The sequence below is a fragment of the Trachurus japonicus genome, chromosome 17 (genome assembly GCF_045865225.1).
Source record: "Trachurus japonicus isolate A0001 chromosome 17, Traja_1.0".
Taxonomy (NCBI): domain Eukaryota; kingdom Metazoa; phylum Chordata; class Actinopteri; order Carangiformes; family Carangidae; genus Trachurus; species Trachurus japonicus.
The window spans coordinates 28,906,588-28,922,895 of record NC_140923.1 but is presented as its reverse complement, the minus strand read 5'-3'; the positions used below and the strand labels follow the sequence as shown (position 1 = coordinate 28,922,895).

The 16,308-nt window shown below is 42.2% G+C and overlaps 1 protein-coding gene across 2 annotated transcripts in view; it reads right to left on the bottom strand.

The window, feature by feature from the left end:
* xkr4 (XK related 4) overlaps positions 1 to 6,846 on the bottom strand; it is a 35,659-nt gene extending 28,813 nt beyond the window's left edge. The window contains exons 1-2 of one of the 2 annotated variants that reach the window (XM_085804837.1): positions 5,962 to 6,846; positions 5,732 to 5,919 (exon numbers count right to left, since the gene is read on the bottom strand). In XM_085804837.1, the coding sequence (XP_085660963.1) occupies positions 5,732 to 5,919; positions 5,962 to 6,525 (752 nt within the window). In that variant the 5' untranslated portion in view covers positions 6,526 to 6,846. Of the gene's footprint in view, positions 1 to 5,731 lie in introns of both variants that reach the window. The other variant, XM_085804836.1, reaches the window with a different exon arrangement.
* Between the last annotated feature and the right edge of the window lie 9,462 nt (positions 6,847 to 16,308).

The window sequence follows — 16,308 nt, the reverse complement described above, 5'->3', positions numbered from 1 at the left end:
TGCAGGGCTGTGTGTGCAGCCAAGGGACGCCGTGAATGTGGCGACGTAGGGACGAGGACTGTTATGGTGCGTTCAAGGAAACTCGTATTTTTCCGACCGTGAAGTGGTACCAGTTCGATCTGGCACGAGTTCACCGGTCGGAAGTTACGAGTGGCCGTTATAGTGACTTTCACCGGTAAAACAGGTCGGAAAAACACGAGTGGGTTGCCTGGAACGCTACAAAGTCGTAAGTTGTGACTTGAAGCTGTAATTTACGATTTCAAAAGCCTGCCTGGAACGCAGCATTAGCGAAAACGACCGGACCACTTACTTCTGCTTTAAGTAAAAAAATATTACATGAATATTTTTTGTATTACAAGTTTTGTCAAATTGTTTAAATATTTAAATGAGGCAATATCTAGGCCTAATGAAATATGCACTAATTTGCATATTTCCAGAACCAAAATCTGAACAACGGATAAAGCCACTTTCAAAATTATTGTTTTATCTTGTTGACATATTAGAATCAGAAGTTTTTACTGTCACCAGACCTAAAAAACAAAACAAATTTCGCCATGTTTTTAGGAATAAAATGTTGTATCAGGCTGTGAATGATATATCAACAAACCCCTCTGTAAAAACCTATGGAGGTTAATGGAATTTCTTGGTTTCCCTCATCAAATACACAATCCAATAACTCCAAAACACGCTGGTGGACAAGTTTTGCACCGATAATTAAAGGTAATGAACCTACTGCTAAAACTATAAGGATTATGGCAATAGGTGAATTTACCAAAATGTTGAACTATCCCTTTAAACTAATCAATCAATCAATCCATATACAGAGCACAACAAAAATCAAGGATAGTTCTCTAAAATTAAGTGTAGCTATCTGATCTGATATATAAAAACAAACAGGTTGGACCTCAGTCTAACCTCATCACAATGTGATCACACCTGTTCTGTCCAGGCCGATGACATGAACAGAGGCTGTGAACAGCTCAGCTTCCAGTCTGTTCTGGGTGGTAGCCTACCCAATGCAACATGACACCATGACCGGGAGCTGCCTGAATGAGAAGGACCCAGATCAGAGGAGCATCAGCAGAACATGAGCTGCAGCAGCTGCAGCACTGGTCAGGAGGAGCAGGAGGAGCAACACCAACATGGTTCATGCTTTTCTGGGTTTCTTTCATTGCGTTACTATTTTGCTTCCTGTACAGCGTCTTTGAGTTCTTTGAAAAGCGCTTTTTAAACAAAATGTATTATGAAGCTTGATTTTAAACATACATTTGTAAGGCTACGCTTAAAACAAATGTGTATTTCTGTTGCAGGTGTAAAACTATGGCATTCACAAAGCAAGGAACTGAAAAGTTGTACAAGTATATCTCAGTTTAAGAAAAAAATTTTTTAAAAAAAGAAGGAGAAAGAGAAAAAAAAGGGAAAACAGATAGATCATTTTTTTGAAATAGTGTAATACTGGTGTTGATAGTAAGCCAATGTAATTATAACAATAGAAAGGGGCAGGTACTATAGGTTTTTCTTCATCCTGTTCCTTTTCATTTATGGTGACTATGTGTACATTATGTAAATATGCAACCATGTGTAGTATATAAACCATGAATGGAATAAATCAAAACGAAATGAAATAATAAATACACACTATTAAAGCAGAAGTAAGCGATCCGGTCGTTTTGGCTAATGCTGCGTTCCAGGCAGGCTTTTGAAAACGTAAATTACAGCTTCACGTCACGACTTACGACTTTGTAGCGTTCCAGGCAACCCACTCGTGTTTTTCCGACCTGTTTTACCTGTGAAAGTCACTATAACGGCCACTCGTAACTTCCGGCCCGTGAACTTGTACCAGATCGAACTGGTACGACTTCACAGGTCGGAAAAACACGAGTTACGGGCTGCCTTGAACGCACCATAACGTCTTGTCAGCCGATGGAGTTAGCAGCCCCCGCCCTCGTCATGGATCTATTGGTCCTCGTCCCTACATCACACAGCCCTGCATGCCGTTCTCTCTCCTCATTGGATAAAACTTGTAGGATACGAGAAAAGTTTTCTCCTCGGCTCAGAGCAGAGCAGAGTGACTGACAGACCCGTGTTTTGGTCCAAACACTCTATGTAAGTGATTGCTGTCGGAAGATATAACTATTTAAGACTTATATTAACACAAATATATCGCTTACTTCTGCTTTAAGCATTAGTTAAGCATGAATAAATACTGAATTCTTCATTTATAACGCATGAATACTCATTAGTATGTAGTTTATAAATAGCATTTTTAACTGTGTTTATAACTAATGAGTATGTGTTCAGTATTTAATGCTTACCTAATAGTGAATTATTATAAAGTGTTACCTTATTATTATTAACAACAGAGAGAGCAGGGACCATCCTCATAAACAGTTCACTACCTACACATCCTTACACTGTACAGCAGCTGATACGAGCCACCGATCACCTGTGGAAACAGCTGTTTCATTGACCGACCAGACACTCCACCTGAAGGACCTGAGGACCGCTATACGCTCTCTGCTCTCTGACGCAACCAGCACTTGTTTGCATCAGTGTATCTGTCAATTAGAACATTTTGTCTTGTCTTGAAAAAACAGAAATAGTTGCAAACTCCACAGTGACATCCTCTGCTGTCACACTCAGAGATTCAGAGAAAGTGGAGAAGCGCAAAATATAGTCTGTTGTTAGTCAATGAGCTATAAAATACATTTCTGACTAGGACTCTACATACATCTGCAGCCAGCTGAGGGCCTGAGAGGTTCACACTTTACCATGCAGGTTGGTAAATCAGTGTTTACATCCAGCTCTATATTTTAAAACATAGGCGTATACCACCCTGTATACTGATAGTCCATCTACAGTGCAGTGTAACACAGCATACACAATCTATTCTCGACACAGCGTGCAGGCTGTCAGGACTCCTACCAGCGACGTGCAGGTGTGATCAGCGACAGATCCACGACAGCTGATCTGATCCGATCGGATCTACAGTGATGCGATGGAGAGCTTCAGCTCAGCTGCTGAACAGTCAACATCTCACACTATGAGTCACCATCATTGTCTAAAAGTGTCTGATTACTGTGGCTCTGCAAAATCACTTAGATAAAAAACATGTGGAGAAATCTTCACATCGTCTAATCCAGTGGTTCTCAAAGTGTGGTCCAAGGACCCCCAATGGTCCTTGAGAGGGTTCAATGGGGTCCCCAACTTTTTCTTGAAATTTTAAAAAAGTTTCTAGAACTTTCATTTATTTATTTATTTTTAGACATTTTGTCGACTCCTTTCTAGAAAATTTTGAACTTTTTTTGAGGGGGGGGATTATTAAATTTTTATTTTTTATTTTTTTAATTGTACCACTTTTTCTAGATTTTTTTTTTTTTTTTGAGCAATAGCACTTTTTTCCAGAAAATTCTCTACAATATTTCCAGACATTCACGCCATTGGCCCTAATTTGAACGTACAGTGACTAAAAAAGTAACATTCTTCATTCTCAGAACAAATATTTGTGTATTTCTGGTGTTTGCTTCAAAATCTTGTCCAATGGGGGTCCGTGGTCTAATCTGTGTCAATTTAGGCGTCATGTAAAAATGTTTGAGAACCACGTCGTCTAATCAGCTGGTTCATATCTGACTAAATATCTTTTAGGCTGAGATGTGACATGTAAAGTCTAAAGTTTGATCTTTTTTCTTTCATTCATGTGCAAACTATAAGGGATTAATCTGGAAGTAACTGAAATAAGAGTTGCTGCTTGTGGCCATTTTCTACTTCTCTTCCTTTCAGAGGGGAAACGGGGCCGTGCACAGATGTAATCACTCCATACTTAAAAGTTTTATTGGCTACACAACTGATCCGCTCGTAAAACCAGATGCACATCACAGATTAAAAAAACACCCAACTGGTGGATGTTGCCCAATTAAAGGAAGATGTCGCTACATAATAAAAATAATGTTAACAATCCAATCCTGGAGCCTGGCTGCAGGCCGCTGAGTGATATTTAATATGTGACTGTGGCGCTGCTCGTTGTTGTCAACCTGCCGTCATGTGTTTGAGCTTCATTCAAATTCATATAGCTCCATCCGGAAGCTGTGAGGCCAACCGTGGAGCTTCTCTCCAGTGGCACACACACACACACACACACACACACACAGAGGAAAATATCATCAGCATCAGTTCACTGCTGACAGCCCCCCCCCCCTTGCATTTTGAATGCAAGATGGAGAGAAGTATCAGTCCTGCTCAGCTTGCATTGCTCCAGAGGAGTGAAGTGACCTGATGTTCCGACCCTGTGGAGGGGGGGGGGGGTGTTAAAGACGGCAGCTGGTAACCATGCTGCATGCCCCTAAATAGGGGGGCATTTTGGAGACAGTGCAAGTATATTTTTCCATCTACTTGCACATGAGCAACCAGGAAATTTGCCTTTTTCTGGTGAAACATGGAAGAGGTCAGTCAAAGAATAATATGTAATCTGTCAGGCCAATGTGTGTAAAGGATCATGAACGAAAGGGAAATGTGAATATTTGCTTTGCAAGTGGATTTATTGTGCACGCCCCTACATTTTCTGCTTGTGCACCTAAAATATTAACCTTTGTCTTTCTGCTGTCAGTTCTGACCCGAGTCCTAAATCAGCTGTAAAATACACTATGATATTTTTTTCATCCAATTTGTTTCTCATCTCTTGGTTATGTTGTTAGGCTTCCTAATCCATGAAAAGGTTGGTTTTGCACTTATGATTTCAGTTTTAACTCTCATTATTGTTCTTATCGTTAGCCTATCTAAATGTAAATGTAAACCATTTTAGAATTTTGTGAATTTTTTGTTTTTTGTTTTATTTTGTTAAATATAGATTCCTATCCTGACAAAGTCAAAAAGACTATTAGCCTATGTGGTACTTTTATGCATTTAAAACCTTAAAACTGGTTAAGTAACTGGTTGCAACTACAGTGTACATCACTTTTCCTTATATGCCATCGCACATTGTCCATCTTTGAATGTCTGTAGACTCTCTCACTGGCTGACTTTTATTACAGTAATAAATCTATTCTTGGACTTTTGTCTACATATTTGTGTTTACACATGTGTAGAAACCTCACCCGATATGGCCTGCGTTCTCTGGACATTATACAGATGCAGGTCCCGAAAGTGAGAATGGAAATGGGCAAAAAAAAATTCTGCCCTGTCGACCTGGAACAATGTGCAGAAGAACTTGACATTGACACATCTTGTAGTAACTCTGGGGGAATTCAAGTCAATTATAAGAGACAGAGAATTGAGCTCAATCGGATTGTGTGATTGCATTGTCTAACCATGTTTTCCTGAAATGTGTGATTGTATTTTATTTGTGTTGTGTAACTATTTTGCTTTTGTGCTGCCGTCTTGGCCGGTCACTCTTGAAAAAGAGGTTTTAAATCTCAATGAGTTTTTTACCTGGTTAAATAAAGGATATTGATATTGACATTAGGTGTAGCCTAAGTCTGGAGCCCTGATGAGCTGACATCATTCAGAGAAGGGGGGGCGGGGGGGGGGCACCGTGGTGCCAAGGTGCCAACAGTCCTCTGCTCACTCATTCATTCATTTACTCACTCCACACACACACACACACACACACACACACACACACACACAAACAAACACACAGGTTACACACACAGACACACACTGGTAGCTACCCATCCCGAGGCCTCCATCCATCCACCCTTCACCCATCCATCCCCAGCCTGCACACCCTACCTACCTCCATATCTGGCCCAGCTGGAGGATGTGGATGACGGACTGGCCGAACCAGACGCAGAACGAGTAGTAGGCCGAGCGCTTGGTGCCCCTGCCGCCCAGCGCGGTGCTGGCCGTGCTGTTGGTGGTGGTGTTCTTGCTGGCGGTCGACGCCTGCCTCTGCGGCGTGGCCGGGTGGTGGTGGTGGTGGTGCTGCTGTTGTTGGTGGTGGTGTTGGTGTTGAGCCGCGGTAACGTCGCCGTGCGAGGCCGAGCCGCTCAGCAGCTTGTTCCCGTCCATGTGCGCGCACTCCGCGGCCGACGAGGAGGACTCGGCCGCGGAGCCGTCCTCGGCCGCGGTGCCGAAGTCGTGGACGAACCATCTGAAGCTGAAGAGCTGCACCGAGAAGGAGCCGAGCACCACGAAGAACAGCGTCAGGCCGAACCACCAGTAGTCGCGGTGGAGGTAGTAGTCGACCGACAGCCACACGTCGGTGCCCACGTCGGCCAGATACACGGCCACGGCGGCCACGATCCACAGGCAGTCCCACACCGTGTACTGCTGCTGCTGCTGCTGCTGCTGCTCCCTGCCCAGGCGGAGGAACGTGGAGTTGGAGCCGCCTCCCCCTCCACCTCCACCGCCGCCGCAGCACCGCGACTCCCCGTTGGCGAAGTCCCCGTCTCCGGTGCCGGCGGAGTCGGGCTGGCAACCCGGGTGGAGTCCCTGCACCGAGCCGGAGTGCTCCGAGTTCTGCAGGGGGGTGAAGGCCACGTCGCTCTTCTTCATCTTCAGGACCCCGTCCGATTTCGCCGCCATCATATAGCTAAGAAGCTGGTGATATTACTCTATTATTCCTGCTCCCTTCCTCCCCTCCTCCTGTTCTCCTCTGCTCCTGCCTCGCTCCGTCGACACCCTTCTGCCTGTCTCTCCTCCTCCTCCTCCTCCTCCTCCTCCTCCTTCTCCTTCTCCTTCTCTCTGGGCAGGACTAGCTCCTCTACGCTGCCGCCTGCTCATAATACAGAATAAAGACAGAAAGGAGGACTGGACGCGGCCCCGCGCTCGCTCCGACGCTTCGGTCCATATCACGTCTTCGCGCTGGACTTCTCCTTCGGTTGAGGATCCGATCGCATCCAACTGACAGGAGAGAGGGGGGTTTTCTCGCTTTGTTTCACCCCCACCACCACCTCTCCCTCTCCCTCTCCCGGGCCTATAGGCTACTACCTACCCGCGACGATTCAGCCGCTGCGGTTCGCTCAGTCTTCGCCCTCGGATCGGTCCTGATGCTGAGGCTGAGGCTGATGCTGGGGATGGAGATGGAGGTGGGAACCTGAGCGAAGGAGAAGGTGGAGGGAGGCTGCAGCCATCTGCTTCTTCCATGGCACAGACTAAAAACTATGACATCATCCTCACCCTCACTCTCTCTCTCTCTGCCTGACTCTCTCCTTCTCTCTCTCTCTCTCTCTCTCTCTCCCTGTCTTACCGTCTGAGCTCAGTTACAGCACAAACCAAACACCAGCCTCTGCTCATCATCCTCTGTTCACACACCCGCACCTCGGTCTATATTGTAGAGTAACCCTATAACCCAGCCCGCTGCGCATGCATGGGAACCAGGAGATCCGGAACCAGAACCAGAACCCAGTCCTGAGGCTGCATGGCGGTTCTGGACTGGACTTCAGCACCACGGACAGATCCTGGTGTAGCTGTCACTCTGCAGCCTCTGCAGCAACAACTTCACCCCAGTGTTTTTGAAGTTGTGCTCACAGCATTGACATCATCATCATCTCCATCTGTCCCACAGCTGGAGGAAGAAACACATCATCATACACAAACACAGTGCACTGAAGTCTGAGCACAACAATGTATAGAGGGTTCACTGTCTCCACTGTTTTCTTTATAATCCGCTGCTCATTAGAACAAACCTGGCAGGTGGAAACCCAATTAACCAGAGTGTAGAGAACCGAGTCTCACTGAAGACTCAAACCTTCATGTCACGTAATAAACATATTTACAACACAGGGCTTCATTATGGTATCTGTTTTAAATATTTGAATTAATTCATTCATCTTCTAGGGTGTTGGGGGGTAGGTGGGAGGAGTTTCCCAGCATGCTTTGTGACAGTGCGTTTATGGATATAGGTTCAAGATGTTATCTGCTATACAATCTTTAGTGTTACTGTTCTGCACGTTGATTTCTACAAAATTGTTGTGAAAATAAGCACACTGACACCATAAGTGAATGTGTTTGGTTAGTGACCTCCCTTTATTTAGGTGGTGTATGGGGCGCAGGAGCTGCTATAAAATCCAGAATTTGTCTCTGTTTGAGTTTTTGGTACCATAGAACTCTGCTTGCCACAATATTTACAACAGGGCTTCCTTATGGTATTTGTTTTAAATGTTATAATTCATTCATTCATCTTCTAATGTGTTGAGGGAAGGTGGGAGGGGTTTCCCAGCATGCTTTGGGACAGTGTGTTTGTGGATAGCCTATAGGGTCAAGTTAATTCTGTTAAAAATCACCACAGATGTTATCTGCTACACAATCTTTAGTGATACTGTCTACGCACTGATTTTACAATGTTCTAGTAGTCTACTGTCATGAAAATAAGCACTTTGATACCATAAGTGAATGTGTTTGGTTAGTGACCTCCCTTTATTTATGTGCATTTTGTGTGAGTATGCTGAGGTTAATAAACAGCATTCCTCCTGTAGTCGAGCAGTGTACTGTACTGTATGGGGCAAAGGAGCTGTTATAAAATCCAGAATTAGTCTCTGTTTGAGTTTTTGTTACCTATAGCTTGCTACAATATTTAGCTACAGCAGGGCTTCTTACACATGCCGCCCTTTCCCATGTCAGCGACTCCACTGCCTGTTAGTGTAGTGCGTAGAGCCATCTTCACACTAAATAAATTCTTCCGTTGCCGTTTTAGAATAGAATAGAGAATACTTTATTCATCCCTAGGAGGGAAATTCAAATTAGTCCAGTAGCTCACGCGACAATGACACAAAAAAAGAAAGAAAGATGGAGCAGGGCCGCCGGATGGAGCAGGACCACCTGATGGAGCAGGGCCACCGGATGGAGCAGGACCACCGGATGGAGCAGGGCCGCCAGGTGGAGCAGGAACCGCCAGGTGGAGCAGGGCCACTGAATGCAGCATTCCTCCATCTTGCAGCAAGGAGAGAGGAGCCGTCCACCACCGCTGCTTTCCTGGTCAGTCAAGGTGCCATGATCCAGGCGGTCCAGAATTGCTTCCTCCTTCTTCAGTGCTCTAGTGCCTCAGGATGTTTAGTCTGTATCCTAGCAACAACTCAGAAAGGACCGATAGGACATCTCCACCTCCCAGCACGACAACCACCACAAAAGCATCTCTTCATCTCAACTGGAACAGGATGGTGTCCTCCAGATCTGTCAATGAAAGACGCTTATCTCTGAAGAATCTCTTCTCCCCACAGAAGCATCCATCAGTAGATAACAAAAAACACAACAAAAATAAAGCAAATGTTGAGTAAAAACTCAAAAACTCAGAGCTACCAGACTTTGCTGCTCCCAGTTGAAGCGCATGTTCCCGGATGTTTACGACAAACTGCTGATTTTTTGGCATGAAACGCAATGTTTTAAATAGGTTAAGGTCATATATTTTTCTCACAACACAATTCAATCGGGGATTTTTTTCCAAATTGGCGAGGTTCTCCTCTGCTTCCGCTTAGGTTCTCTATAGTTTTCAGAGAATCACTATACAGGAGGCTCTGCTCCATGAAGTTAAACAGAGCACAAAACACCTCAAGTCAAGAGAATCCTTAAAGTAAGTATTTAAGATTTTCTCCTTAAATTTCAGCAATCACTTCAGGTTTGTACCACAGACCTTAGCAACAACAGGAAGATGGGATAGCGGCGCACTTATTCAATGTTACCTGCTTCCCTGCAGTGCTAATGGCGGCAAATTAACAGTCTCCATGGAAACAGTAGAATGTCACTGCTGTAAAATGTTTCATTATGTTGTAATTTAGGAGATCCAGAGTAAACCCTTCAGCACATCTCTCAGCTACGGAGAAATTCCACCCCAAGCGTTGTTCTAACACTTTGAGTGTTTTGATCAAGCCTAGGTAGCAGGTAGCAGGTAGCACACAGCAGGACCAGGTTTGGGAGGACACTGTATTCTGGCCGCCTGCAGGTCAGTGTTTCCTGCCCTGTCAGTGACTCATGAGTCACTAGAAGAGACCCACATGTGATATTTGAGATCTGTAGGCGATTTGGCATTCATGGGTGGAGTCTCAGGTGGAGCTGAACAAAAGAGAAAAGAACAATCACTCTTAAAGGGATAGTTCACCCAAAATTCAAATTTCACTCATTATCTACTCTCAGCGGGGCTCCGTGCAGCACTGCATGTCCATATGACGGTTGCAAATGGGCCTCACTTTTCTTCGTCCAAAAAGACACATCCAAATACCTCCATACTGCTCGTCTGTAATGTCCCTCTTGTATTGAAGCCATGCACAACATGAGAAATTGTTCCGAAAAAAATTAAATAAGTCTATCTACTAAGCTTGTTTGTAGCGGAAGCTCCCAGTATTGCTCTGCCAGAATCTTGTGCGATTTGCGGAGCCGTGAACTGGGTGTCAATGCAAATCGCGCGAGATTTGCACTGACACAGGAAGAGCAGTGAACTGAGACACTGGGAGCTTCCGCTACAAACAAGCTTGAAATATAGACTTATTTAATTTTTTTCGGAACAATTTCTCATGTCGGGGCTTCAATACAAGAGGGACATTACAGACAAGCAGCATGGAGGTATTTGGATGTTTTTTTGGTGTGTGTTTTTGGACGAAGAAAAGTGAGCCCCGTTCGCTACCGTCATACGGACATGCAGTGCTGCGCCGAGCCCCCCTGTAACTCAGAGAAGGCACGGAGGTCACTGAAACTTCTCCCAGCTCTTAGTCGACATGAGGGTGAGTAGATAATGAGTGAAATTTGAATTTTGGGTGAACTATCCCTTTAAAGGGCCACGCACACCTACAGCGCTGGATCCAACAGAAACAGAAAACACCCACTCATTAGATACCACATATGAAGTATAGAATGGGAGATCAGTGTTTTTCAACTTGGGGTCGGGACCCCACGTGGGGCCGCCTGAAATGTCTAGTAAAAAAAAAATACTGATAAAAATAGTTTTTAACTAATTATTATTATTTTAAAATCTTGGTTAAAAACACCACCACACACAATCATAAACAACTGTATTCTATACTTTAACTTTCTTGCATATACAGTAAATCGAGTTCAAATAAAATGCAGCATCATAAAAATATCTGAGGTGGCGTATCTTGATTGACGGCCAGAAATTTGTGATGTCAGAATGAGGTCACGAGCATAAAAAGGTTGGGAAGCACTGCTCTAGATTGTGTTGCAGATGAGCAAGAACAATGAATTTAGTGATTTTGCTCTGTACGTTGTAGGACATTAAACCAATCAGTCATAACATTCTGACCAGCTGCTTTATATACTGTAGTGTTGGTCCTTTTGCTTCTAAATACACAACATACTGAGCTGCACTGTGTGTTCTGACAGCTTTCTATCAGAAGCAGTGTGTGAGCAACAGCAGCTGGTCTGTTGGATGGAGCACACAGGCCAGCTTTCACCACTGTTCCTTCCTTGGACCAACTGTTGATAAATCCTGACCACTGCAGACCGGGAACAGCCCACAAGAGCTGCAGCTGCAGCACATGAGAGACCCAGTCGTCCTTGGAGAACTGGATCAGATCATTAACCTGAACATTTTTCCTGCTTCTAACACATCAACATTGAGGACAACATGTTCACCTGCTGCCTGATATATCCCACCCACTAACAGGTGGCATGATGAAGTGTTATTCACTTCAGGCATTTCTTAAGTGGTCAAAAGTGATATCACTATTCGAAAAAAGCTTGTCACACACAATACTGTTAGAGCTATAGGTGTGACAACACCCATCCACCATCTCTGTGTGTTTTTGTTGGTCACTTTAATTGAGAATAAAGTAAACTGAACAACTGTAATCATATTTAGTTAGTTAGTTTCAGTTTATTTTGGACATGTTTTTCAAAAATTAGATTTTTCATATCCAAAAAGAAGTGGGAAGAAGTAAATAAAATCAAATAATTTTGTATAGCATCACAGTCCTTAAATGATGGTGTTACTGAGTTACTGAGAACAGTGAAGTGTCCTGAATACTACTGGATGGATGACAATTCACTTTGGTACCCTGTAATATCATTTTTAGCAAATAGATGGAGTCAAGATGTTTTAGACATCTCTCACACTCAACTTTTTCTTTGATGTTCTGTTGCTTGCGTCTGTTAAAATGAAGCACGAACCTCTGAGGCTGAAACTGCAGCCAACACTGAGGTGACAGAAGCTGCAGTTCCTCTACTGACCACTAGAGTGAGTCTCCAACTTCAGAGCTCCACCTCCACCTGACTGACCTGAGTGCCTACACATCTGCTCCCATACAGTATTATAGACAATTATTCTAGTTTTTGGGCTCATACGTCATAACCACTAACTTTGCTTGTGAACATATCAATAATTATACATCCCTACCCTCAGGCCATTAGTTACTGTTCAACCTTTGGACTCTCAACATTTGCACATCAGCACACTTTCACTTATACTATGCACATATTATAGTACTTATATTTATGCAACACTATATGTGCTACTATATATGCTATTATGTGCCTTTTTATTGTATTATTTCTGGAAGCAGGCACTGTAAAACATTTCACTGTGCATTGTATAATTATGCATGTGACAAATAAATCTTATCTTATCTTATATTTCCCCCGACAGGCGGTCTACACTTCTGAGTGGCTGTAGCTGCCCCGTGCTGTAGTCACTGATTTACTCATTTGGCCGACGCTCCAGGCTGGTCAGCTGACCAGGTCAAAGGGAATCCTCACATGTTGCTCACCAACACCAGTGCAGACCTGCCTGCAGACCACAAACAGCACAAGTGGGTCACTTTTCTGTGACTCATGAGTCAGTGCAGGGCAGAAACAGTGTCCATTCACAGAGCAGGGCTTGGTGCCCGAGCACTGACCCACCGCAGGTCAAACACACATCTCCAAAAATCTTTTAAATAAACTGAAGCCTTTATAAGCATTATTTTACAGAAACAAACCTTACATTCCTTATTACTGTAGAAAGCAAATAGCACAAGCTACATTTTTTTTCTGTATTGGAGATGCCATTTATGCATGCTTGTCCCTCTACACTAAAACCACTTGACACAGTTTATCACGTGGCAGTTAGATTTATTACTGGTGATGGGTTCATGACCCATCACTGTCAAATGTACTGACTGGACTTCATTGGCTCTGAGAAGAGAACAACACTGTTTACTGTTTATTTATAAGGCCCTTCTTTACAAACTACCTGTTTATCCAGCAAATTTACTTATAAATGATTCAGTTACTCCACTCGTGCTCAGAATCCCTTGGCTCTTAATACCCCAAATGTTAGGACTGAGATAGGAAAAACTGCCTTTGAGTATTTTACACCATTCAAATGGAATAATCTTTTGTCACAAATCCAGCTGGAAGCCTTGATTCCCTTTATTAATCAATTCAAGAATATTATTATGGATTCCATGCATTCTGAGTGTGCATGTACTTTTTGAAATTGTTGTTTTTGTATTACTGCTTTTCCATATTCTATGTTGTTTTCTTCTCTGTATACAACATATTGCAGGTCCCTCCTCTGTTGCTCACCCTGAGGTTTTTCCAATTTTTCCCTGTTAAAGGAGACATATTCTGCCCCTTTTCCACAAATTAAAATATTTCCCAGGTACGGTGTACATTTTAGGACATCCTCAGGATCAGACTTCAGTGTCAGACCTCAGATGAAAAGGTATATGGTCTGAGGAAAACCTCTGTCATAACGCGCCACCAAACGCATCAGTCTTCACACTAAGCCTTCAGAGTTTAAACTGAACGGCATCGCACGTTACGCCCGGCATTTAAACTCCAGAAATCATTCTCAACGGCATCGCACGTTACGGACGCCGTCATTTATAAGCTCTCAGATCAGCACGAACGGCATCGCACGTTTACGGCCGTCATTTAAAGCGCTCCAGAATCATCTCAACGGCATCGCACGTTAACGCCGTCATTATTATAAGCTCTCAAATCATTCGCAACGGCATCGCACGTTACGGGGGACGACCACCGTCTGTTTAGAAGCTCTCAAATCAGCCTGACCGGCTTCGCACGTCTTACGCGCCGGCATTTATTAAGCTCTCAGAATCAGCCTGACGGCCTCACACGTGCCCGTCATGTATAAAACTCTCAGAAGCACCTGAACGGCTTCATGAAAAAATATGTCTCAGTGTGGTATCAAGACAGCAGATGATTCGCCAGCAACGACGCTGAAGTTTTCGCTTCCAACTCACCTCACACAATACTAAACACACACACTCACACACCACACACACATACACACACACACACACACACACACACACACACACAGAAATGATTTGTGGGAGCGGCCGCCTTATAGGCTAGTGAGTGTAGATTCATTGTGTATAAACTGTTAAGGCACTCACAATGCCATAGCCTACAGTACACTATGTTTCAACTTATGTAATGGTTGGTATTATGTTGGATGTCGTCTTTTTAATGATTAGGATTATAACTCTCAGTTTAATGTTGGCTACTATCTAATTTCCCACTAATTTATCCATAATAAATGGACGAAGTGATTCCAACCGGCGAGGATTACGCGCGATTACGCACAGTTTAATAGACATGTCAGCCGTGACAGAACATGCAACTTAAAAGGGCCCGCATCAAAGGCAATAAAAGCAAATCCAGCACTCATAACATAGGGATGGATGGTCCAACCTCGACGCAGGCCCGAAGATATGGTGGAATTTTACTGACTGACATGGTTGGATGCGCGAGGGTGACAAGAGAGGTCTGTGTGTGGTGTGTGTGGTGTGTGTGTGTGCAGAGTGCGAACTACGGGAGGCCAGGGGGGTCTTAAGATCCCCTGAACACATAATTTGTGAAATTTTGGGGGGGGTCCCTAAAATAGTGGCAAATGCTGTTGGCTAGTCAGCACCATCGTCACACGCTGTTGTTTAAGGCTCCATTCTTTCTGCAGTCCTGAAGCGCGAAGCCGCCGTGGGGTTTTTTTTTTTTTGGTAATACAAAAATCCATCTATATCAACGTATAAACCGAGGGGGGGGTCCGCCCGGTACTCAACATCCCGCAGACTACTCCGCTAGGTTTGCTATTTAGACATCCCCCTATATCGACATCCCTCTATTAGACATGCAGGTAAGCCACACTTTTGGTACATGTCCGCCATTACCCCGACACATCATATTTCGTTTCTTTCTTCTCTTTTTTTTTTTTGTTTTTTGTACACTGCAATACCCCAGGCGCGTCTCCTCTCTCTGTTATTTCTTTGTTCAGCATGCCTATCACCAGGGATTTATGTTCTTAATCCCAACAAACACACCAAAACTGACATGATAAACAAACAGAACTACTGTAACGGTCAAGTTAAACCTGTCTCCTTCAGCACACTCGTGCAGGAACCCCCCCTGGGGCCTGTCGAAAGTTTGAAAATTGGTTTGCTATGACAAGAAAATTGCTAGATTTTTTTTTGTGATTGCTGCATAAAGGTTTCATTCATATTAAATCCTAGCCGCTGCACCAAAATCGGCCAGTAGAAAGGCGGTACTGTTATGGCTTGTAGCCTTATTCAACTATTTCAATGAAACAGCAGAAAACACAAATTTAAACACATTAAATCCTTTTTTGTATGACATTAACTTTTTTTTTTTTTTATTTTTTTTCTTTTTCCTTTTGTTTTTGTTGTTTGTTTTTTTTTTTTTTTTTTTTTTTTTTTTTTTTTTTGTTTTTTTTTGTTTTTTTGTTTGTGTGTTTTTGTTTTTTTTTTTTTTTTTTTTTTTTTTTGTTTGATTTTTTTATTTATTTCGTTTTTTATTTTTGTTTTTGTTTTTTTGTTTTTTTCTTTTTTTATTTTTTTTTTTTTTTTATTTTGTTTTCTTTTGTTTTATTTTTTGTTTTTTTTTTTCTTTTTTTTTTTTTTTTTAATTTGTTTTTTTTTTTTTTTTTTTTTTTTTTTTTCTTTTTCGTTTTTTTTTTCTTTTTTTTTTTTTTTGTTTTTTTTTTTTTTTTTTTTTTTTGTTATGTTTTTTGTTTTTTTTCTTTTTCTTTTTTTTTTTTATTTATTTTTTTTCTTTATTTTTTTTTTTTATTTTTTTTTTTTTTTTTTTTTTTTTTTTTTTTTTTTTATAATTTTTATTTATATTTTTTTTTTTTTTTTATTTTTTTTATTATATTTGTTTTTTTTTTTCTTTTTTTTTTTTTTTTTTTTTTTTTTTGTTTCTTTTATCTTTTTTGTTTTTTTTTTTTTGTTTTTTGTTTTTTTTTTTTTTTGTGTGTCTGTTTTGTTTTTTTTTGTTTTTTTTTTTTTTTTTTTGTTTGTTTTTTTTTTTGTTTTTTTTTTTTTTTTTTTTTTTCGCCTTCTGAAACTATGACTTAAACTGAAACAAACAAAGAAGTCATGGAAGCCAGGTGTAATGTCCTAAGTG